Source organism: Diachasmimorpha longicaudata, chromosome 1 (assembly GCF_034640455.1).
Source record: "Diachasmimorpha longicaudata isolate KC_UGA_2023 chromosome 1, iyDiaLong2, whole genome shotgun sequence".
NCBI classification, from domain to species: Eukaryota; Metazoa; Arthropoda; class Insecta; order Hymenoptera; family Braconidae; genus Diachasmimorpha; species Diachasmimorpha longicaudata.
The window spans coordinates 5328082-5354488 of NC_087225.1; the positions used below are offsets into that span (position 1 = coordinate 5328082).

At 40.7% G+C, this 26407-nt stretch overlaps 1 protein-coding gene and 1 long non-coding RNA gene across 6 annotated transcripts in view; one reads left to right on the plus strand and one right to left on the minus strand.

Annotated features, from left to right (window-relative positions):
* The window catches only part of LOC135164544 (uncharacterized protein), a 312614-nt gene that overhangs the window by 192884 nt on the left and 93323 nt on the right, over nt 1-26407 (plus strand). The window contains exons 1-2 of one of the 5 annotated variants that reach the window (XM_064125025.1): nt 21275-21801; nt 22015-22282. The exons of 2 other annotated variants lie outside the window; for them this stretch is intronic. In XM_064125025.1, the coding sequence (XP_063981095.1) occupies nt 22105-22282 (178 nt within the window). In that variant the 5' untranslated portion in view covers nt 21275-21801; nt 22015-22104. Of the gene's footprint in view, nt 1-5857; nt 6822-21274; nt 22283-26407 lie in introns of those variants that run through there. 2 more of the 5 variants (XM_064125034.1, XM_064125017.1) reach the window with 2 other exon arrangements.
* On the minus strand, nt 4413-5721 carry LOC135164579 (uncharacterized). Its single transcript, XR_010299330.1, has 3 exons — nt 5679-5721; nt 5465-5572; nt 4413-5392 (listed from the first exon to the last, which is right to left on the minus strand). It is a non-coding gene; the product is annotated as an uncharacterized LOC135164579 (long non-coding RNA).

Here is a 26407-nt window from a genome sequence, read left to right on the forward strand (position 1 = left end):
CCGGGTGGAAGACGATGCGGGTTTACGGAATGGAGACGAATAACCGCGAGTCATTCGAGAGTATTCGAGCGCGATAGTGTTCATCATTCTACGTGGCCATGAATTTCAAATTGTAGACTTCAATTCAAATTTCAGAGAATCATTAACTGGGCTACGAAAGAGAAGCGGATGTGTTTCGTTACGAGAGGGAACGAGATGACTTTAAGCTACTTCTAGTTAAGCTCTATCATTCACGTACTAAAGAGAGAGTTTGCCTGTGTTCATTCGTGTTTTGAATATTACAAAGATTTATTGTGTGGCCATACAATGCTGGCCTCGTTGCATTACAAATCAACAGAGAAGAAGCTAAACACAATAATGGTGAACATTCAATCCCGCGATGAATTCCGTTCGAAAATTACTTCTGAAGTTTTAAAAATTAAGTCACTATTTTTCGAACTGTTCCTACTCAGTAACAGATTGAGTGACTTCACGGAGTGCGAGAGATACAGAAATTGAAAGGGAAACAAGGATGACCCGCATAAAAAATCGTCTCGCAAATATCTTTCAGACAGTCTTCAGAAGAACCAGCGAAATGTTTTCAGAAGATCTTCCTGGTGACCAAAGGAATTTCTTGGAAAACTTTCGGAAGAAGTTTCGTCGACAAACAGCTACGGAAGAGAATTTTCTTCAGAATATTTTCGGAAGGAAAATACATGACATGTTCTAGAAGGAACATTGTCTCCAATGTCATTCTTCAATCTGATCAGTATCATGTAACAACACGACCCAGATTCCCGGATCAGGGCTCGGAATTCTATTTAAATAATTCGACCAATTTGTTACAATTTCCTGACTAGTTGTTGAATCATCGTAAGAAGTATTTCTGTGTTGAATTGACAAGTAATTCTCGGGTAGGTTGAAGACAGGAAGGTGCTGGGAGAATTGGAAGACGATAGGGTTTACAGAAAGGAATCGAGTAACCGTCATTCGAGAGCATTTGCATGCGATAGAGTTTGTGATTCGGTGTGGTCATGAATTTCAAATTGTAGAATCCAATCCAAATTCGGGAGAATCATTCGATGGGTTACGTGACAAAAACCGATATATTCCTGTACTACTTCAACTTAATATTCGTTATCTACCTATTAAGCAGGGAGTTCATATCTATATGTATATCTATCGTTTAAATTCTAGACAGATTCGTTATTTGTGTCAAATCAATACAGGAGAAACTCAGTGTAAAACTAATGAACATTGATTATTGCAAAAAACCCAAACTTTTTGTTAGGGCTCAAATGGACTATTTCCCTGTCGTGAACACTAGGTAATAGCGACCACTGGCGAACTCTGAATGTCTACAATTTGTCGTTAGCTTCGCTTTGAATTACGCGCCATAAATGACAGCCAATGACAATAGACGTGATCGAATTGGATCCTGTGCTGTCACACAAATGCAGCGGAGATTAACACCGCGTCACAAACACCAATTAAATTATTATTGTTATGGTATATAATTCTATACTACAACAATGTCATCAGAACCATGTAACAGTTCATAAACAGGACTCACCATGAGAGAAAATGTTTTCAGCTTGGAAAGGAATGAGTTGAATTGCAGTGCAACTCTCCCACGTTATCGTCGTGTTAATGACTAAAAGGGAGATTTGGAGGGCAAATGAAGCGGATTTACCGAAAGGAGGCAGATAACCATAAGTTATTCGACGACATTCGAGTAAGTTCATGATTTTGCCTGGTCATGAATTTCAAATTTTAGATTTCAATCCAAATTCGAAAGAATGATTCTATGAGAAATGAGATGAAAGGAAATATATTTCTGTAGGCGAGGGAGGTATGGGAGTCTAAACGACTTGAAATTAATATTTATGTCGGATCTAAGTCACAACTAACAGGATGTTTATTTAACAGATGGTGTTGGACCTATGTAAAAGATTTCGACATAAAAAATATAGCAAAAATCAATCAATTTCATCAAAAGTTCTGGTCTCTTTGCAGACATAAAAATCGTTGTCAATAAAATGAAAATTTGCCTCAATTTGAAAATATCAATTAAACAGTTCAACGATCAGTCTCAGCGAACCTCGAAAACATTTTCATTTCAGTGAAGAATTATTCAGCTTTAAAAATATATCTGCCAAAGGTGTATGAAATGGAGACGTTCATTTTCCCCAGGATGTAACAGTATTACCTGGTTAGCAGGACTTTAACAAGTCATATCATCCTAGAAACTACTTTCTACTCTGACAAGACCATGTGTTGAATGAACGTATAACCCTCCCGCGTTATGACCATGTTAATGACCGAAACGTAAACCTGAGCGAAAGATGAAAGGAATTTACCTAAAGCGGATAAACAACCATAAGCCCTTCGATACCCTCTGAGTGCATCACAGTTTACGATACTCTATGACAATAAACTTCAAATTATGTGCTTCAATTCACATTCAAGAAAATCATTCGATCTGCTGGAAAAGAAAGGCGAATGTAATTCTCAACAAGACGAAGACATGAAGCTCGAAGCTACTCCGAGTTAATCTCTGTTATCCACGTACTAAAGACAGAGTTTGTCTGTGTGCATCTATATGTTTTGAATATTTCAGAGATTCTCTGTGTGGCCATACACTGCCGGCATATCTACTCGGAGTATTTCCTCTCTCGCTCATAGAAACCTGTCCTACAATCTCTCTCGCTCTCGTCTTCCTCAAACCCAAGCGTTGATTCTCCCTCCGTCTAACGTTAGCCACCCAGTCTCCTGTCAGCCGCCTCACAAACAGAATTATTTATGAGTTTGAACGCGAGCCAAAGCTCAACCCCCCCCCCTTTCCCTCCCCCACCTCCACCACCCTACCCCCTTCTCCGCCGACCCCCTGTCTAAGCCACTAAGACCAAGTGGAATTGGAGATCGGGATGTAGCGCTGAGGCAGGTGAAGAGATCGGATTCTTTTAAATTCGGTATTTGACGAGAAACATCTTCAAGGCATACCTCCTAGGCAGTAGCCCAATGCACATAGGCCATTACTCCCGTGAGATATACAGTAGCAAATACCTCTTATGCCAAAGTCCAGAGGGAATCGTTTGGCCTATATTCCACTGTATTTTTGCAATATATAAGCAATAGTGGAAAGAGTGACGACAAATTTATCCTCGCAAGGGGGATATCCTAACGGGGTATACTTGGAAAAAGCCAACTCTGCTACTTGGAAATAGTATTACCCCCAGTGTCATTGCGAGGGACAGAAAGAAAGAGGGCCGTTGAGGATGTTTCAAGATGGGTGGGCGGGTGGAGGGGCAGGAGAGGAGGGGGATATATTCCAATGTATGGGCACTCACCTAACCGTATCGTGTATTTGGTTCCTATCACCATCCTGACGTAAGTAAGCCTCGATATGTTTTCCACCCGCGTTATAGGGCGCCTTTTTTTTTCTCTTTCCACATTACCAATGTGTGCAATCGAAGGCAATCGTCCAAATGTTAGTGCATTCGTGCACTTTTTGAAATTTCCCACGTGGCTACAGACACTATTATCTCGATGATGCTTTTAACCTCTGGTTTTTCATTCTGTTTTTTTTTTTTGTTAGGGAGGTGATGGATGTTTATGGTGAATACTTGAGATGTGTTGATAATCAGATTTGCGGAAGGGGGGAGGGGAGAAAAATTCAATTTCAAAATTTTCATGAATTCCTTCTTTTACGAGCGTCAATGTTACCGTTGGGGTGGCTGACAGGAGTTCATACTACGGGGGTGTAGCTCAACCGCATTGCAAGGGAGAGGATATAGCATTGCAATCACTCTAGTACGATTCTCTGCCAGTGTGAGGCGCCACCAAATGGAATGAAACGGATGGAAGGGAATTAGGAATTTTGTTTTGCGTTGTGGGGGCGGGGGCGGAGGGGGTACGGGGGATGTAGGCCGGAGGGTGGAGGCGGAGAGGGGTTGGGGGAGAAGGCAATTGTGATTTTCCCGGAATTGATAACGATAAGGCGCTTCAATGAGTAAATTTAAACTATGCATCATCATTGAACGGCGCCTGTCGTTGGCTTGACATATTATCGATATTACGGATAGAGGAATTTTGCACTATTAATCATGGCTTATCCGGCCACGTAGATAATTTCATGTCACAATATATGTCGATGCATGCTCAGTGGCTTGTTGACCGTGTTGATGTAAAGCTGTTGATTTTTGAATGACTTCTCGATTATTTAGCCCTTTCGGAGCTTTCGGCATCAATAGTGGAGGAGAACATTTATACGTAGGAACTGTTTTCAGTGACATTGGTAGAACTGGCAATATTCGGTTATGGGAGTGCGTTTAAGGGGATGAGCTTTTAGGGTAATTAATGATGGAATACTTGGTATGGTATCATCAAATATGCCCGATATATTGTAAATATTCTGTAAATTATCTGGGAGATAGCGTAGTGTATGTTGCAAACAACTTTCGAAAAAAGTTTAACGAGATGTCAATGTTTTAAAGCTCTAAATACTCAATCAACTTTTACTACAAATTGAGTAATTCTTTAAACGATAGGAAGTCCCTGTATCCACGTGAGCTCACACGATTATCAAGAGAATAAAAAAATCCTTCTGCCAAGTAAAAACTGATTCAGACATTTTTTATTCTTTTTCCTCGTAAATATAATCTATTAGCCAAGAGTATTGAAAATAACAAAAACAATATGATCGTATTACAGACCTATATAAGTTTATATTTATATTATGAGGTCATTGTTTCTTGGAGAGGCCGTCTGTGTGGTCTTACGACGAAAACTCCAATGAATGTTTATTAAATAATATAAACCAATCTCTTTTTATCGAAAGAAAGAAACCATGATGCTGATGCTTTGGTTTTTGAGATTTCAAAATCGTTTGTCAGTTCGACGACTGCTCTCGAAGTGTGAACACAATCGTAAAATAAAATAGCTCTCACTTAAACGTCTATTTTTCATTAACCTGGCTTCCAATTAAAATCTAATAAAGAGGAAGTCCGGGAACTAACTTATTACGAATACACGAATCTCCACTAATTATAATACTACATAAATCCCCGAAACATTCATAAAAACATATTCCAATCAATTTCATGAAAAGTCACACCTCTCTGGTTAAATGCTTTCTCATTGACGTAACTGTCAGTGATTTTTGCTGTTCCGGCTTCACCCCAAATGCATCAGCGCCACTGGATTTTTCGAAAGAGGTTACAGAGAGAGAGAAAGAGGTAAAAAAAAATTGATGGAATTGAACGACCTCCGAGTAACCCACAGGGATTAATTCTCTCGTTAACTCGTAGCCGTTAACCCGACCGATGAATTCCTCGAGCCACCCACTGCCCCGTTAGTTGTTCCAGGGGATAGCCCGATGGGGCTCCGGCTGCGATCCCTCCGGGAAATCGAGCTGAAAGGCAAAATATTGTTTTCGATAATCGACAAGGCAGAGGATGAACGGCTTTGGCGAGAGTCTCCATACATTGACCCGCAATATCACCCGGTACGAAAGAGCTTTCCCAGCAACTTCGCTGTTTTCCAAATTTCCACCAATAAATACGTGACCAGAGCTCGCCGCCATCCCAAAGACCTGAGAAATAAACTTAAGTCAATTCAACTACTAAAAATAAATATAATCGTGAACAATGAAAATGAAAAAAAGTAAACGAGATCGAAAGTAGAGTGAACCAATGTACCATCAGACAAAGTGGAGGAGTGCTATTGCAGCACAGGCCCATGGGAAGTTTGGAAGCGACTGTTGCCGTCGCGTCTTACCTCGTGCAATTCCGTTTAAACTCGGCAACGCCGGCGCCTCTGGGGTGTCGCGACGGCGAAGCCGTCCAGGGCTGGCGCACGGGACTGGCGCGATAAGCGGGGTAGGCATTGAGCAAAGGCGTCCTTTCGCGCTCACCCCGCCAGACGAGTTCCGACTCTACGCTCGGCCGGACGTTACGTTAACGCGACGTAGCGTAGCGTAAAAAGCACACGTAATCCGTACGCGACGCGTTTCCGTCAACCCGTGACTAATTGTTCAGTATTTTCCATTGAAAAATATTTAAATTTCCGCGAAAAAACAGTCGGAAAATATTGCAATCTGCGTTTTAAAAAACTTTAAAATTTGACAAAACAAAGGGAGGAAAAATTGAAACTGTGGTGAAAAGACAAGAGCTTCCACGATAGGTTGTTGTCACCCATGATAGTTAGCCGGAGTAACGCAAGGATAGTGCATCATCGAGAAAATTGTGAAATTAGATTTTCGTTGAGAGACAAGTGAAAAATCCAAACACGCAAACATCTTTTCAGTAGATACGGTATCTGTTTATTTTGACAGGCAGCCGAGGGTCTCTCCATTTCACACCGGTGAAATACTCGTGTTAGTGTTGTTATTTTTTCCCCCTCATTTTTACCTCTCATTTCCCGGCTATTTTCCCTTTTATTTTTCATCCCGATTTACTTGGTGGCCTTTCGTTTAATCTAACGATCAATCTGGCTGACAAATGACAAGAACCATAGGCACTACAACAATCAGCCAACACTGTGCATGTGTCTAGGGGTGTCAACAGAGTTAACGTGATATAATATCTTGGAACAAGGTGAATAGTCAGGTGTATTTTGGATTTTAAGATAAATCACTGTGAGGAGAAATACTGGTGTACGCTCGCCGTGGCGATTATAACGCCCGACGATGCTAACCATGTCAACTCTAATGATGCCAACAACCATAACAACAATCACAAATCCAGGACCGATAACAACGCACAGTGTACCGCAGAAAATTGAACAAACTAAGCTCACATCTGCGGCAAGTATCAACCATGCAGCAGCAGCCAATAAACCAGGTGCATATACATTATTATTTTTTATTTTTGACCGAGTGTTGTCATCTGTCATTCAAACAATACCATTAATTTTAAATTCACCATCGCCAAGGGGGCGGTTAAATTGATAAGACTCGGAATGATAAACAGACGGATTGTGGGATGTCGACGGTAGAGCCGAGGGTTCAACAATTACATAAAATGAACGATCATGGGGGAGTTGTATCGATTGGGAAGAGCGAAGGGTGAGAAAGAGAGAGAGAGAGAGGGAGAGATGCCACACGACTAGCGTGGTTTTTCGAGATAAACCCAGGAGAGCAACCCAAGGTGCCATCAACTCGACTCTTTGTCCGCTCCACCATTCCCCTTCTTGCCCGTATATTTGTGTTATCATCTTGGTCTATTTTTCCTACACTATACAGTATTCCCTTCCTCTCACTACCCTCAATTCATCCACGACATTTTCGACAGTCACTTCACCTTCATCTCGCACCACTGACAATGTTCAATAGTCAGAAAATGGGATGGGGAGACTGCGAGATGGAGAGAGTGGATGAAAAATACATGAAAAATTGGAATAAAAGAACTGAGAGGAGATAAAAAAAATGAATAAGACTCCATGAAGAAGGACCGAGTCCAGGAGTAGGTGGTGAGGGGAAAAAAAGGGAAAGGAGAAATGAGAATGAACGGAAGAGACGAGTGGATGAGCAACTGAGCGGGTGGGCGATGGATGGCTTTGGCTTCGGCTTTGCTTTCCTGACGAGGTTACCAAAGTTTCGTCTGCAGATTCAATTTTAGTTGGCGCACCAGGCCGCGCCAACACCATCCGCGCCGTTCAACACCGTGCGGTATCCTTCGCTATACCTTACGAGAGTGGTTACCAGGAACCCTCGGCAGCCGGTTACTCAGACGTAAACCCCCTTTGCCTCCCCCTCTGCCCCCCTTATCCTCGTCCATTCGAATCTGGTTGGCCGTCCGCATCTAGACCAACCGTCCTAACCAGTGGATAACCCCCTCCCCCGCATTTGTGCTTTCTCACCACTCACTTTTCTATGTCTCACCTCAGTGCCATGAGTTCACTTGATTTTCTCTCCTTTCTCACCACCCACAACTAACCCAACCACTTTGTTTGAAAGGGGCAGAGTGCGCGTATAACTTTTGGCGTTTTCCGGCTGTGGGGGGTTGGAGGAGGGGGGCTCACTGTTTGATTGGGATTTCTCTCGATCGTCTTACCCAATCGAAAAGTTACATCCTCAAACTTGAGGGAAAGATACTCAAGCCTCACCTCTCTCTCTCTCTCGTCTTCTCTGATGTGTTCTCATTTCGTCGAGTTGGTACATAAAATCTGGGAAAATCTGGGGAGAAGACTCAAGACATTTCCACTCGAATTCAATGAGCGAGGGCACATCGAGAGGGAGAAAATGCCCCCGTGATTGCAGCTAGTCGTCCGGGAAAAACCCCTATACACCTGTACTTACTTGTCTAGACGGTATATTCAAATATCACGAAATAGTCCCCAGTACAGCTAAACCTCGCCGAGTGGATGGGGATGGCTGGGGGTGAGGTAATGGGAGACTCGATAAAAGTAACCCTTTTCTGCGTAACAATATCCTGTTCGTTAAATTACACAGTATGCACTCTTCTCTCGTGGGACGTGGGGTGAGACGGGGGAGAGGATACAGTGAAAGAGAAGAGCCAGCGGCGTAGAGGGTATGGGTATGGGTGGGGAGGTGGAGGGGCGTGATGGTCCTTCATTTTGCCGCGGGGCTAATTAAAAAAGCTCCAAGCATCGAGACTCCTCTTCACGCTTCGTCTTCTCTCTTTCTTCCGTTTTACTTCCGCTATATCCCTGGACCGAACCTCGTTGAGCTACACTTCCGTTTCCGATTACGCTTCTACACTTCCTCCTTCACCCGCTCCTTCACCTACGTCAAAGAGTCATTCCACAGTATCGGCGGAACAATCGTTTTACGAAGGGTAAAAGGGTATAATCGAGGAAGAAGAAAAAAATTTTGATTGGGAGGAATGGAAAAGGGAAAATACTGGCCAGTGACATTAAAAAATTGATTAGTCTCTTTACTGTTGTAAAGTGGGACAGAAGCTCTGGTAGCATTGATGTTGGCGCGACAGTACTTCCCGGGCCAAGTTCCTCCACCAAGGGGTCTAGCACGGCTGATCCTTTCCATTCCCTGTGGCAACGAAAACTCGTAAAACAGCACTTGGAAATTCGCTGCGCCAAGTTAAATTTGATCGGGACGAAGAGCGTACTTTGGGAGCGTCGGCGGTGGGGTATAAACCTCACTCCCCGGTGCCACCACCCACTAGAAACCCACCCCATTTTCCCTGCTCAACCCCCCTTGGACGAGATGCTGCCCTTTCAACGAGACTCAAATGCTCTTAGCGCACAACTGCTAGGACTCCAGCTCAATATGTGTGTGATTTTCGGCGGAGTATGTGTATGGCGGGGTTAACCTAGGGCAGATCATTTATACATATGCAGAGAGTCAAATGCTATTGGAAATGAAGGAAGTTGGAGATGAAAACATTTTGACTGGGGGCGAATTGCCAATGGAGAATTAGAAATGGGGTTCATTGGTGGATACACTAGCCCAGTTCATTTATTTATGAGGTGTATATACACTGATCAGAATGATTAGCTCTTGATAAGACATTAATTTGGTCGGAGACATAGAGTGGAAAAATATCTCTTTACGAAATATTTTTTTAAGAAATTTTTCGAGACCAAAAAACCTTTTGGTGACTTTTGGAAGATTTTTTCAATTAAATTCTTATTCAGTAGTTATCAGTATAACCCGACGACTGTGAAAAATTTGAATAAAATGTTGAGTAAAGATTCTGGAAATGTTATAAAAATTTTCCAAAAATATAGAAGAATCATTTGGTTTTTCCGAATAAAATTTTTAATACCAGCACTGCACTGTCCTCGCAGCTCTCATTTTGTGTTGTTTTTTTCTGTATTAGCGGGGCTATTTTCCTCCTAAAAAAATTCACTCCGAACATTTTTCATTTTTATGCACATCAAACGTTCAACAAATATGTCTCGAATAACTTCATTAACATTTAATAGTCCCCATCCATAATGGCTTTCGACCAGAATACTGTTTGAGTGAGAAAAAACTTGCAAACAAGAAGTTTCATTTTATTCAACCTCATTATATGTGTAAAAAAAATTGCAATTGTATCCGAAATAGTGGTTTAATGCAATATTTATGGGAATAATTCCCCCAGAAAATGGCACTTCGTGGTAAAACAATTCCGCAGATCCTTACGATGCCAGTGAAGGGCCATGTACCAATAAACTGAGTACACAAGTCCAAAAGGATATGTGAGAAGGGCAGCCAAAGGGAAGAAAGCAGAACGTGAGATTGGTTCTTGGTATTCCCCATTCCTCCCTGTGTACCTCCTTGGGCCAGTCGACGCGAACGACTTCCTTCCTTATTCCACCCTACCCCATCCATCCACCCATTCCATTCCCCCTCTCACTCCACACCATTCTTTTGCCCCGGTGTCCGTGAAAATTTTCCGTAAGCTGAGGCAAGAAGAAGGATGAAAAAAGATGGAGTGAGTCACTTTGAAGGCTGCCCGAGTGAAGACGCAGCCTCGGCGATTTGGCGAAATGCCCTCGAGGAAGAGCAAAATCTCTGTCCCCTTCCTCTCAGTCGCCTCCACCCCCTTTGCCTCTCCCAGAGGGATAAATCTGAAGTTTGGCGCGGCGAGACAGGAAAGGGCGGTAGAGAGAATACTCGTAGCTGAGACTCCACGGGTGTCCCTGTGGTTCCCGAGTCGCAGTGTTGAGAATGTACTTTTCCGAGTAGACCAAAGCCAAATCCTGCTAACCCCCTTTTTACCCTCTTTGCACTACCCTTTGTGCAAGCTATACCCTTTATCACTCGGCCTTCTTACTCGTATACATATTGCCGTTCTGCATACCCTGTGAGGATTCTTATGTTCACGGTTCTACGACTGTCATCCCTTGCTGTATCTTACGCCCTTTTTCACTGGCGCCTGAGCTGTTTCACCTTTTGCGAGAATCCCTGTTCGATTAATGCACTATTTCCGAACATTTTATCATCCAATCCGAGTTTATAAATAATCCTGCCGTCACTGTTATATTTCTGTTCTGAAATAAATATTCCTCTACCAATGAAGATCGTCCAGAAATCTTCAGAAGATTCTTCACAAAATTATCTGCAGACAATAGTTCCGCCGAAGATCTTCCGAAAATTATTCTCAAAAAAATATTTTCCCGAAAATGTTTCAATCTTTTCGAAGATCTGTCACCAGCGAGATTCTTCGAGGGTCTTCTGATGACCCTTCTGAAGGTGTCTGGCAGATATTCAGCAGAAAAAAAAGATCCGCGAGAATTCGGCCATTTCAAGCCTCAAGTCAATCCGCTTTCAACTCCTCTCCCAATACGTTTGAAATCTCGAAGCAAAGGGTATTATTTTTCAGATACAGGGTGTCTGAAATAATTTTTGTTTGAGTAAAACTTTAAGCCGTAAAATCGACATTTTCCCTTACTCGAGCTGTACTGGCATACCCTCCCCTAATGCACATATAACATTGAACGGAGAGAGGGATTTTACTCTGGCATCCACCGACAAGAAACATGTTGCCCCTGGCTGGGTATAGTTCGTGTTATGAGACTGGGTGGGAGGGTAAGGAAGGGGGTAGAAGCTCAGCAATGTTATACGGAAGCTATGACTAGTAAGTTCCTTCTTATGTTCCTCTTGGTTAATGGCCGGTGCTCCGTTCACAATCATGGCCCGCTTCCCTGCAGCTCACCCTCTTTCTCCTAACTCTCCTCCTTCTTCTTCTTATGTATAGACTCCTACGGTGCTTTTGCCATCCCTTCATGAACAGGCTCGTTTCGTTCATGGTCGTACTCCAACCACTGGCTCACTCGCGCATGCGTTTCACACCCGTCACTTCATTCATTACAGCGTAACGCATAGGCCTCGATAATGGGCACACGCGTTAATTTGCGGATGGGTAGGAAAGGCACTGCGTGAATGAGCAATCCCAAGGCGTTAGCCCCACTGGTGTTGGGGGCTTTTGTTCAATCTCAATTTCGGTGAATTCAATCAGGATGTGCTTGAGTCATTAGTTTGCTACGGGCACGCGACCCTCTTAATATACCGTCACTTTCAGCTGGGGGAGTTTAACATTTTGCGGTGAATTTTTCATAGACTGACGGGAACCATCATTTTTTACGAAGACGTTTTCTTTGGTGCAGGAAATTAGTTGCTTGTCCGTGAGGGAAATAATTTTGTACAGAAATGTCGTAAGGGCACTCACGAAAATCCCGAGTTAGCGGTTGTAACTGACCGATAATTGCAAATTCTTAGATATCAAAATAGTTGAAACAAATATTGCGCTGTAGTTGTAATTTATCACATTTTTTAATTTTAACTTGACCTACAACCGAAACCATCATCAGACTTATTCCATTCCTTTCTCAGAATTATAATAAAAATTATCTGACATTGGAAAATTAAAACTTCAAAAAATATGAAAGTTTTACGAACGCTCTACAGTCACTAAAAAAACTATTCAATGAAAAGTTGAGTTGAATGTTGTTCCGAAAAATTTCCACAGAATAACGGAGCCTTCCCCCCTTTGTCCGTTTTTTGAGGACTCGATCAATTTAATAATTTTACGGTGTTGTTACCTCCACCCGGCGTTGTCATTGAATCCATTCAAAAAGAAATCGATGAAAAAAAAAAAAAAAAGAGCCGAGTGGCGTAAAAAAAAACAACATGAAATAAAATAAAAATTTTAACGATTGCAACGAGTGAAAAATTTAATCGAAATGCCATTCGATGGCAGAGCCGCTCATGTCGACAAAGTTACGCCCGACATGTTCGTTCTATTTCGGTGATAGGAAACGAAGCGCTATCCTGCCACTGACTTGTATGTCAAATTGATACGAGCGGATACGATGGGAGTAGAGACGTGGCGAAACGGCGACGGCAACACGGGACAGAAATTCTCGGAGGTAAAGCGTGTGGAGTAGGAGAGAGTGAGAGAGACAGAGTGGAGTCAGGGGGATGAGGTGGGAAAGACGGGGGTGGATGGATAACGTTGGATGAATACTGTGTGACTGGGGTAAAGGTAGGACAAGCTTTGGGGGATGGGGAGGGCATCGCTTGATGGAGGAACGCGAGAGGGTCCTCCCTCCACTCTGTGAATATCGTGTTTACTGAAAACAACAAAGTGGCTGCCTACACTAAGTAGATTTCACGTTCGTAAATTTGAAAGAGCTGGTGGATCATCTCTCCTCCCGGGGGATCAATATGCTAATATTTTCATGCCATTGAGGAAAATCGAGTTGCACGTTTTTACACTTTAAGACGAGATGAGAGAGTGCATCGGGGGTTACTCGAGACGGAGAGGGGGGAATTAAAGCGATGAGGTGCATAAAATTACTGGGTCACACTTGAGATCCTGAACGGATCAATTATACGTGTCTCATTGTCGTTAGAGAGAACGAGCTTTACTGATAAGTTAACGATGGAATTTTATTGGCGTATTTATTACGTCTTCTGGGTGAAATCTTCGTATTCCAATGGGTTTCATCCGTCCGATGTTCTCTGCAAACTGTTCCGAAAATCAAGAATCCAATCGCCATTCTTTGAAATATATTCCGAGGATAATGGATTCAGGATTTTTGAGGGATTTCAGTTTTTTTTACTAGCGTCAGGAAGGCGGAGAAAAATTGATCTTGTTAGCTGTAGATAAGGGTAAATGGTTTACCTCGAGTGGAGATAAAAATTCTGTGGCAGAGGTTTGCAAACGTGAAATTTTTTCTTAATTGAAAAAATTCTCGTAAAAAGTTCATACCCGACTTAGAATAGAAATAGTTAATAGAGTTAACAAAAACAAATTAATAGAGAGGTAGATAAAAATTTAAGGACTAATCAAATTTCTATTTAATTTTATGAACATTCAAGTCTTTATCGTTATTCGATATTTAATATCCTCACGAACTGCAATGATAATTCAAAGATGAAACTTTATTGGCGTATTTATTAGGTCTCCTCGGTGGATATCGAATCATCATTCTTCTGAATGCCTCCCGGGGAAAATAGCTGCACGATTTTTTTTCAGGGAACTCGAACGATTTTTTGCTATCATTGGGGAGATGGAAAAAATGATCCTGTGAGTTCACGATAAGTGAAAATGTATTATCCCGAATGAAGAAAGAAATACAGAGGGAAAATACGTGGTTCTGATCTTAATCTATTATGTGAGGATTCGTGAATGAAAAAAATCCTTTCAATACTCAGTTGAAACATTTCCTGTTAGAATTTCATATTCTATAACGACAGAAAATTCTCGATACATAAATATAAAATAAATCGCAGAAATGTTAATAATTATCTCAGCAGTATTTCTATATCGGTTTCTTCAAATTCAAGTCACGACTGTCACGCTTCAAAGTCTAATATTGCCACAAAATTTAATGCCAATTTTTCCCAATATACTTTTGGAAGAAAAGACCTTCAATATTTATTAAAACAATTGAGAGAAATATTTTTTGATTAAAATAATTTATATGAAAAGTACATAACCACCAACTAATATACAATGGCAAATAAATTGGGGAGATACAGCAATTTAAAATTACATTTAATGATGGAAAGGTTGAAAAATATAATTATTCCAAAAATTTAATATACTCAATGAGTTTCACCATCCAAATTAAAATTGAACCTTCCACATCAGCTGCATATACCGAAATGTACTCACTCCAATTTGCCCCAACTTCATTCCAAATGCAAATGAGAGGAATAAAATTACAGAATAATCATAAATAAAATTTCTGCAAATTTCTCCCTGTCGACTGAAATAAAAATTCAAAAGACAAAAAAAAAAATCGAAATATTTCAAGCAATTGGCACACCATCAATGACATTCTCGATCCAATTCTCATAGAGCTCAATGTCTCCCTCCACTCACCAGACATATCCAAAGAGAAACTAATATCCCCAATCCCGAAGAAAAACCGTTCGCAGACAGGAAGAAATAACCAGTGATTCATAAAACTCGACAAACCCGATTCAAGATCAAACTGCGGAAGTTGAATCGAGACTATTAAATTGGTCAGGCACATCCGCAAATGCACGGTATATTAATGTAACTCGGTGTGCTCCAGATAATCTCGATTGAGATCCACTTATCGGGGTAATGGTGGCACGCGGTAGGTGGTGTGGCTTGGATAAGGGATGCCGCTGGCGCATCGCATTACCTATCCGGCTATCTTCTGGCTTCCGGGATAGAACAGCGGGGATGCAACTTGCCACGTAAAAGATGGCTCCCACTGCGAAATGCACTCAGTCACTACTCACTCACTTATCTCCCCTCTCACCCCATATCGCCCCACGACTCCCACCACCACCCTCGTTTTGTAGGTGTTCTCACTTGAAGATGTTACCCTGCCGTCCCCAAATGTCATGTCCCCCTCCCGCGTCGCCTCGGCGGCCCATGAGGCATATCCACCCCCATCTTTAATATTCAATCCCCCCACCTTTCATTTTCTCATGCACACACAGATCTGCAGCACTCTGTCCCCGTTCCCAGCGTACATTATTCTAATACAACCAAAGAGTGTCTCGAGAGCTCCAAAGTCCTCTCACATCCAGAAAAAACTCATCTCTGAATCAAATGAAAGTGTCTATTTGATTTTTTTACTTATTTCAAGAATCTGTCTGGGACTAATGAATAAACTTTTTACCTTCACGGAGATAAAGGCATAGAATTTTAATAAATACTAGTTTTTTTTCAATAATCGTCTCGTGGAGAAAAAAATATGTTTTGGGAATGTCTTTTAAGAGACGTGGAAGTAAAGCGAAAAAAATCCCAGAAAAAGTTTCAAAACATGTTTGGAACTGTATTAGAAAGATTATTCCGAAGAGCTTTGGTGATCTTTAAAAGACGAATTGTTCCAGACACAATTTATTTTTTAATTATTTTCAATAAATGATATTTTTTAAGATCTTCAAAGAAAAAATGGTGTGTCAAGAATCCTCGAATAAAAAATCTCGTCCAAAAATTTTATGAAGAAGAGACTGTCCCTGGTTTCAGTTATCCTCTGAAGCTCTTTTCGAGTCACCAAAAAGCTCTTCGGAATAATATTTTGAAGAGTCATTCAGAGGTCTCTGGAGAATATTTCAAACTCAGGGATTTTTCTAAGAAGTTTTTTTCTTTATAAAAAAATCCCAAGCATGTTTATTATATTGCTTTTTTAATTCACTTTTCACTGGGGTCTATGCAATCTTTCCTCACCACCGGTTTTTTCAGAATCAACCCAAAATATACAAATTTTGTTTCCTTCCCTTTTCCCAAATGTTCTGGATGATATTGTCCCTGATGAATTATTATACCCATAAAATAAACATTCATTCAACTTCCATGAAAAAGTCTATTTGACAGTAATAATGACACTATATTGATCTACGACAAGTAAACATTAATCAAATTATAGCATTTCCTGTTAGTGGTAAAATATCTGGTTTTCAATTTGATATCTGAGTTATAGATGCACAGGTGCTCGACAGACAGGTGTATTTATTCAAATTTATTTCTCTACATTTATTTTCCCAGATCCAGATACCTCTACAATACCTCGATATTTGTTCATATAATGTTCAATAATGGAAATGAATAACTAAACAATCCATATAGTTCCCACAAAAATCTATTAAATCTATAAAAAGCCCCCCAGTAAACTTTTTCACTCATTCACTGAAAAAACTCTGTCTTCGATTCAAATAAATCATTTTTTACGTCCCCTCCCATTGTCCTCAACCCCCAAATACCGTAAAAAAAAATCAGCAGTAAAATAAAACATCACGAAAACACCGGGAGAGAAAAGAAAACTCCTAGAGCATTAATCGAAGCCCACACGGTTTCGTCTTCTGGGGATATATATACGGTAGAGTAACGGGCACGATGCCCAGGCTCTACTTTCTCGCGCTATTCTAAATCGCACCAATTCCCATGCGTTTTTGCCACGACTCACTGGAGCGATCAGCAACGAGAGAGGGAGAAAAAGAAGAGGACCAAGAGGGAGAGGAGAAAAAAAAAAAAAGTAACGAAGGAGAGGAGAGAGGAAGAAAGGCAAAAGCGACGCTCAATGGTTTGAGACGGGGGGTGGGAATTGGGAGGACGGTAAGCCAGGAGGATCGATGAAGATAATGCCCATTACCCCTAATACCAACTCTTTCCCTTCTATAGGTATGTGTGTGCAACTCAACTTCCGCCCTCCTGCACACGCTTTCCCACCCTCGAAATCCAACAAATTTACCCCCTCCCCCCAATCGTCTCATCTCACTCATTCGTACACCCTCCCTACCTCTCCCCACAAGTCACTAACACAAATACCCATAACCCATTCGCCAGTAACTTCACACACTCATCAGTGAAGTTACCATCCAACGAGTTAGCGCAGTGAGAAGCCCAACTGCGATTTGTAACTGGAGCTTTTTTTTTATTATTATTATTTCCCATGGAGAAACCTACCCGGGCCGTTTCACCCACTCCTCCGATTTGCAGTTCCGTTCAACCCCTCCAGAATTCGATCTAAATGCGCACTCTTCATTCACGCTATCGGCTTGGTCCGCCCTTTTGCCCTCCGATCCCTCACTGGCAGTGAAATTTTTTTTTCCAAGAGACGGACGAGTGCCGTTTGAATAGCCAGACAGATATTCAAACGTACTTTAAAACTGATATTCGAAGCCTCTATTTAGACACGAAATGGTAACATCAGAAGGGAAGCAAGCTACCACCTTCAACTGGATATCTCGGTCTTTCTCACTTGCTCCTCGCCTGGTGCACTCTGCAGAACTCGAGTAACCTGTTGAGTTGCTGTAGGTAGACGAGTTATAAATACATGCGATACACCCACGGATAGATTGATATTTTGGGACCTGTGAATTTTTTATAGCAATGGTTATGAAGCGTTAGTGGAGGAAATCGTCAGTAGTTATTCGTAATCCAGAGTTATTGGATTTGTTCGATTCAATTAAAATAGCTCCTTCCATTTTTAAGTAAAAAAAAAGTGATTTCAGTTGGTTGACACAATTGGCGGAATTTCAGCGCTATTTTGGGCGGGGATTTGAATCGCAAATGATGTCTACCTTCACGACAAAGTCTTTACGTTGGTGGATATGTATTCAAAACGATTAGATATATTTCCGGTCCATAACAAATTATTTATAAACAGGAGTCGAAAATGAAAATTGCATAGAATTCCATATGACCATATTCTCGATCTCAGTGGAGCCTTGAATTAAAGTTTATATTTAGAGTTTATTATATCATATCGCTGATTAGTGGTCATTAGCGTAGTAAACCAGTGGTATTCAATTCGACATATCAGAATGATTAAAATAATTTCGCCCAACCCCCATCACTATAGATGCGATTGCATTAACTACAAATATTCCAGGCAATTAAACAATTTTAATGACACTTCAGATTGAATTTTTCTGCACCTGAAGCTATAACTATATTCACTCTGATATCATCATCGTCGTTAATACACCGACATTTCCAATTCTTAAGTCAAATCATTCACAATAATTCACAATAAATTTCTACAAAAAAAATCAAGTCAAGACCTGACTCTTAAAAATTAATTAAAATCGATATGTTGAATTTATTAAACATAGGTATCATGTTCTTCATTAGACATCATCAATACACCGAGTCATAAACATTTAGTTCCAATCACCAGACTGATTACATTAATTTGTTTCAACGACAATAGCTGAGCTCGTTTGTACAGCGAGTGAATTAATCTCGTCATGTTTTCAAGTTAAATAAATGGGAATGGAGTTTGTGAAAAAGTTGTGAACATCCGGAATCTCAGTGACGATATATAAGTAGACAGCCGGCGATATACTGCGTGCAACAGCCGTGCATTGTTGTTGACCGGTAAGCATTTGATACGGCTGCCTTCCTGTCGCGCGTCCCATCGTGTCCATAGTCCTCACTCCCTCCACCCACTGCCTATTGTCAACGACAACACCACGAGTAACACACTCACAGATTCGTAATGTGAATGTTGGCTCACTACTTCTCACAACACAGTCGGTGATAACACACTCCGGTTACTTCCTCCCTCTCGCCCAACGATACGATATAACATATTTACCTTTTATATTTGAATGAGAATGTAAGAAGTTTTGCTGTGAGAGAAAAATACTTTTGCGGAAATTATAGATCTCGTGGGGAAAAGAGTTTTGAGGGAGGCAGATTTATGCGTGCGTAGAGATTAATTTGTACCAATATTGTTGAAACTTTTAACAAAATTCTAGGGAAAATAGTAATAAGTTCAAGGTATTTATTTGCTGCATCGTAATTTTGCATAAAACTGTGGTATTTATACTACATCTCTGTTTATTTATTAATGACATAAATTTACAGAAACTTGCAATGTGCTCTAAATGCATCGATCATCTTCAGTTGGTCTCCATTAAAGATTCTGTCAAACTTTAACTCGATTTTCATTCACATTTTTATGCAAATCAAATCATTTTGGGGAGATATTCGCGGAGAAAAATTATTGTCTGCTAAAGATCTTCTCGAATTTTTCAGAAAAATCATTCAAAGATTTTCAAAAGATTTCCTTCATGATAAAAGCAGATTCTTTACAAAATTTTTGGAAGACGATTTTTTTCTCTGAAGATGATCTGAATGTGACTTCGGAAAATATTCGTAAAAACTTCGATTCCGAATATATTTCCAAATAAAAATTCCTTTCCGAACAAAGAATCCTTTCGGGTCACCAAAGGGAACCTACAGATTTCTGAAAGATCTTTGACAGATATAAATATTTCTACGCGAATACCTTCCTCGGAAAATTGTAATATTCCTTCATTTGGTTGAGGTGAATCGTCAATCTAATTATTTTAAGTTTATTTGCTGACTTACTCCGGTAACTTCCTCTCTCTATCCCAGCGATAAGATATAAAAGCATATTTATCTGTTCTATTTGAATAGCAATTTCACAGAGAGGGAGAAATACTTCTACTCGGAAATTATATCTATCATGGGAAAGAGAATTTCTGAGGGAGTCAATGTATACAAATTAATCTCTAATGGCATTACAAATATTTTGACACAACGACTGGTGAAAAAATTTGTAATTTACTTGAATTGTTTCCAGCCTTTGATGAAAAAAACTTGATTTGATGTGAATATTTAATGGAGGGTTGAACGTTGTCAGTATTCTCGCATCTCCGCATATCATCCTTCATAAACACTAATGCGGGGCCACTATATTATCAATGGCCTTTTAATACATCACGTGAAACATTAATTTCCCCTATTATATGCGAAATTGACGGGGCCTCTCCTCTCGAGGATGTTTATTCAATCCCACGTAAACACTGAACGACAATGAGAAATGGGAGATATTATTGATGTTTATCAATAACAGCAACCAGCGTAAATTGAAATTGCAGGAAGAAATGCGTTAATACCATTGTTCATTATTAAGTATTCATAATATGAGTTATTTCACTGTTGAGCGCTGATTAATCAACGGGTAATATGCAGAATGGTATTTTGAATGGTGATAAATAAATAAACCGGTGAATCATGAACCGAATAAATCGCGGGAATGAATAAACCATCCAAACAGTTGATTTTCCAATTCGTCTCTGAATATAAAAATATTTCATCGAAATGGAATTCGCATGCATGAGTGGGTTTACGAAAAATGAAAATACTGCGTCGAGGGCAATGGCCATTGCGAACAGAATAAACATGAAATTATGAATATAATTTACAACTTCATTTTTGGCTGACTCACTGACATGTACTATTAGTAAGAACAGGATATATCATGTACAGTTGGCTACGGATTTAGGGGTTGAAAAATCATGAAATTTCAGATTTCAGTCAGACATCCGCAGAAGTACAGAATTTTCCGTGACATGAAGAGAAGAATTCTCTGATTTCCATAAATTTAAAATATGATGAAAATGTTGAATGTTAAATTTCAAAGTTTTCTTTCAATTATCACTTGTTAAAAATTCTACGTAATTAACTCTGACATATTAAAATGAAAAAAAAGGAAAATTCCAGTGAAATCTCATATTTACGGAGTTTTTCAAAGCCCAACTATCTCAATTCTATCAATAAAACCTGACATTTTCTCCAACAGTTGCTCTCACAACGATATTTCTGCACGTCGAAGGCCGTTCCATCCTCCGAAAAAACGTCCAATCGTCCAATAACGTTTAAATAAGCCGTCCAAAACTCCCCAAAAATGATGTAAACGTTTTCACGATTTTATCTGACCAACTTTCAGCGGTTCGCAATCAGAGGTAGCCGTTGAGTCGTGACGTTTCCGGTCGTGGCTTCCGTTCCACGGGACCGCGCCGTTTCCGTTTCGGGCACGGCCCAGCCCACTGGTGATATTCAACTCCAATGTAACTAGTTGTATTTCACGCGCGCGTGTGTCACAAACAGTGTAGTATAACCATAGACAGTGGTGCAACAATGCCTTTGGTCCCTCCTTGTGACAATCCATCGTAAAACAAACGCGTAGTCGTTTTCTACCATGACACTTGCTCACATCGGTGTCAAGAAAATTACGAGAATACTCGGTGTTGAGTTATGCTAATGTTTTCCCATTCCATCTGAACACTATCAGTTTACAGTGTTACACTATTGTGGATCGATTGCAATGTGAATTTGAAAATTTAGTGGAGCTCAATTCCCTTGAATTTACCTGGTTTGCTGATTTTGAATTGGTGTGTGGGTGTTAAGAGTGCGTGAGGCGAGTGTCTCCAATCGAATATACGACCCCGGGTGGCACTAGAATGCACCGACTGTGAAATACAATCGGTGACATCGAGTGACGGTCATTGCGTGCGCGTAAATCGATCGAATGGGTGCGTCCTAGTTTCGTTGTGATATACGAGTGTAACAGAGAAATACCACTTCCAACACACTGAAGGAGACGGTAAACGTTGGAGTGCAGATAGCGATTTTTCTGTTCACTTCACCCCACCCCCACCATCCACCACCACCCACGCGCACCTCTTTTTTTTTCTTTTTGCAAATTTCATGGTCCTTTTTTTCGAACGGTCCCTGTGCGCGTGACTCGTCGATCACGGGGGTTGTTGCCAAACATCGTGATTATTGATCATGAGATTTATAACCGGTTCTTTCTCAGGAGTGAGGCGCTGTCACTGGTGATGATTAGTTTTTCACGGGGGTGATTTACCAAGGTGAATTGTGAATCATCCGGGATTGTCTGCCAAACATGACTAGCGGAACGAGCAAGAGTAGACTGAAGACACTCGGCAACAGCCGATACTACGGAACTTATCTCATTTATGACGTGGCAAACTCGTGTCTTGCGGCGTTACGCGCCAAAGTTCCAGCTGTTATGGCTGCACAACGAACGGGTTCCTTGTCACCGGTGCACATGCAAAATCCGCGTAAGTAAATGCCGGGAGTGTAGTACAGGGAAAAATTGGCTAGTGAAAGTGATTGAGTTGTACAGGCGTATAGGGAAAATTTTGTCTAGGGAAGAGATTCCGGAAATGATGAGAAGAATGGTCGGAAGATGTTTAGAAAATTTTGGGGAACCAAAAATATTCTCTGGAAGAGTTTCCGATAATAATGTGGTTTTTGAAAAAGCTTTCGGAATTTCATGTTGAACAATATTCTTTAAAACGTCCTTTACGAACCAGAAAATACAATCATTGTCTTCTGAAGATCTTCCAGAGAATGTTTTTCCTCTTGTTTCTGAAATATTGGCAGTGGAAATTTGTAAATTTGTGGGGAGTGGCGAGGATGACGTTTCAATTAGATGAAATAGGTAATTCATTCATTGCATAGGAATTTTCGGAAACATACGACGTGAACGATTTAGTTGAATAATATCGTTAGGAAAAATGAAAAATTGAGCGGGCGTTGACTAGTAATCTACAGACAAATCTTAATTCTGATTTGAGGGAAAGTAATTAGATTTTCCGGCGAATTTCAGATTTTCGAAAAGTAGCAAGATGAGACCTTCTGTGCCTTGACTTTCCAATTCAAATCAATCCTTTCTATCCTCTTCTGAAGCAATAGAGTTGATGGGAAATTCCCATTCAAATATTTCACTCATCTAACATTTGAAGAATTCGGTTTTCAAGTTTTCAAAAACTTGCCATCTATTCATCTACATAAATTCCCAACATTTTCCTCATTTTTCCCCCTCGCTACACATCCTTTTCCCCAAAAAATCAATATAAACCCAAAAGTGGAAGCCCCCATTTCACCTCTCCCCCTGACACTCAGTAATATATTTTTATGAGAAAATTTCGGACAGGATCTAATAAAAAAAATGTGATTAAAAAAAATATATGTCTGAGAGACATGAAAAAATAGAATGGGTGGGGGGGAGGGGAGGGGGGATAGCGTGTCTGTTTTGATTTATAAGAATTTATCACGAACCCTTCGTGGGCCATTGGAATCGAGTCCTCCCAGTGTGATGCCTCTCCCTGTGCGCCCCTTGCCACATATGAAAGGGCGAGGGAATTGGCGGTAGGAGAGGGACTCCACTAGATCGAGTCGCCCGGCCTTCGCGTGAATAATAGTCACTCTCTCGCCTCGACACACCGATGGTCGATTCGCCGCCATTTCCCACGAGTAGTCGTCCGAGACAATCAGCTAGCCCACACTCCCTGCTACCCCACAAATGCCTGTGATAAACCCAAAACCCCATCCGCATTCATCAATCACCAATCATATCAGTTTAGGAAAACAATTGTGTCTTATGAATGCGCAATTTCCATTTCTGATTAGCGTCACGCTCATCGAACACACCCTGAAAACTAATTCTTTTGAATAAAACCAGACTTTTAACAAATTTGTTGCATCGCGGAATATTCTTTGGAATGTTTAATGATTTTTTCCCAGTATTCTCCGAATCTAACATTTTAAAATTATCCCAAATGTCAATTCATTAACGATAGTTTCGAATTCCTCTCATTTACAATTCCACAATTGGATCTTCGTTTAGTTCCCCAATGACTAGATTTATTTTCTTGCGAGTTTACGGATAATAAATTTTACGACAAGATTTGAATTTCGCCAAGATGTTTAGACGATGGAGAACTACGTATACGACTCAAAAGAAAATAGATTTAGTCGTTGGGGAACTACATGAAGGTCCAATTGTGGAATTGTACATGAGAGATATTTGAAATTGTCGATAATGAATTGACATCTGGGATAACTTCAAAATGTTAGATTCGGCGAATACTGGGAAACAATTATTTCACATTACAAAAAATATTCCACGACGGAACAAAATTCTATCCCTTCTTTCAACAAAAGACATTTAATGTCAGAAACCAAAGGATTTTATGTGTTTGCAATTAATTATTTTTTAAATTAAATGATCTGTTCATTCATTTTGAATAAAGTTTTCCTTTTTTTATGAAAACCAGTAGTCAGCAGTGAACTGATAAACTGATAAGTCGTCACCGTCTATTGACGAATTTGCAATGAATATCTCAAGATCTATACAAGACCACCACTTTTACCTCACACTTTCTTCTCTAGCTCATTGATAAAGAGTCCAAGACCTATTTATTTGATTTAAATAACTCAATTTTCGGGGTTCTTCCCATTTCCAATCAAATAACGAAAATTAATCTTGATTAAAACACCGAAGTAGATCACCATTCGCGAACCCCCGTAGCCATAAAAGACCGTAACTGGCTTGTCGAAACAATGGGCCGTTAACTCGAAACGTTAAGTTTTGAATTGAGTCACTGAGAATAACAACAATGGCTCTACCTACACCATCTCACCACCTATTACAGATTAAAATGGCATTGGACAAATATCATGAGCGTCACTCGAAGAAAAAAAAAACGTCGGGCAAAATAACAAGACTAAAATCATGCAAAGTATAATCCAAGCACTGGATTATTTTTATTTTTCCATTCTACACAGTTGAACCACTCTCCTAATTGGTAATGTAATGTATTACATGGTGCTCTTTGCCATTGCACACTGAAGGGGTGGCTGGGGGGATGGGGTGGGATGCTAGGCGAGAAAACACCCGGCCAGGATAAAACTGTTGGACGCCCCGAGGAAATGAGATTTCACTTGAAAATCGCAAAACGAGGGTGGATGGGGTGAAAAAAAACCAAATGCAGAGAAAAAAAGGGAGGTGAGTGAAAGAGGGAGGGGAGAAGGGGAGAAGAGAGAAAAAGAAAGCTCGCCGACCTCGGAGCCTTAATGAAAATACTGGTGCCATCGCGAGCACAAACCCTCGCGCGTCGTATTCCCATTTTCTCTCCTTTTCTCGCTAATTTTCCGTTTCTCATCCTCCTCCTCCTCCGCCCCTCTCTCTCTCTCACTCTCCTCATTGTATATAGTTATACGGTGAGGTACCTGGGGAGTATGTCGGCCGCGAAAATTTTATTCACCTGGTATTTTTCGAGGATGGTCTTCCAACTCACCCCCTCCCGCTCGTCCACCTGCCCCTTTTCAACTTCTTCTACTCTCCTTCCCTTTGGCAATGGACGATAATATTTCGATCACGTACGAGCCATCGTTCTCTCTCAAATGCCGGAGCTTGCAAGCTACCGGCCTGGCTCCAGTGTGTATGTGCACTGTGCTCCTCAGCTTGAGTGATATTTTGCCAGTTAATCCTCTCACGATGCTGAACGCGCAAGCTTCAAGGTAAAGTCTATCGTCGTGTCGTCTCTTCTTCAGATACTTTTTAGATATGGGATGAGGGTATCTCACAAAAGGGTATAAATCAAATGTGTACATGGCCTTTTGTGAGTGCGTTTAGATATCGCACATAACAGGAGAATAAATGCAATAAAAGAGAATGAATGGATGGAGGGCAGAGGAGAAATATTTACTTTGGCGTTGCAATAAGGTTTTCGAGGTCAAAATATTCAGTGGCCCCAAGGTGGTATTTCTACAGTTGAGTTTTATGACTTCATTCCCGCCTCCCATCTACTATTTCTGGGTGTGTGTGTGTATGTGTGTGTGCTTGTATGTATGTGTATGGATGTTTTTCCCACCCAACGAATCATTCACTAATCATGATTTATAAATGCCTGCGAAACAATGGGCTGTACTTACAAAAGCCCCACAATGTATCACCACAGTGTAAGCAATTTATATCCCACCATTTATAGGATGTAATCCGTGAAAATAAAATAACTATTATTAGAGCGTCACATTTCTGTCTTTATACGATTTTACAAAGGGACTTTATGAACTCCCGTATTGTCATATTCCATGAAATTGGCCAAAAACCTGTCACCAGAATCACATTAGTCCACGAAGTTGTCGTGGTTTATATGGCGTGCTTGGAAAGTGCACACACAAACTAATTACGAGACGACACGAATGCCTTTAATTACTTTTATTCCAGTTTCAACGAAATTTCGTTTCTAGACTCGGGGATTTTCCAACGACGGCACGTAGCAAAGGTGTACCCCCGTGTACGTGGCGCCGGTTTCAGTCTGTTCAATGGGTGGGTGGGTGGCAGATGAAGAAAAATAAAAGTGAATTTCAAGTCACATTTCATCTCTTATCGCAAG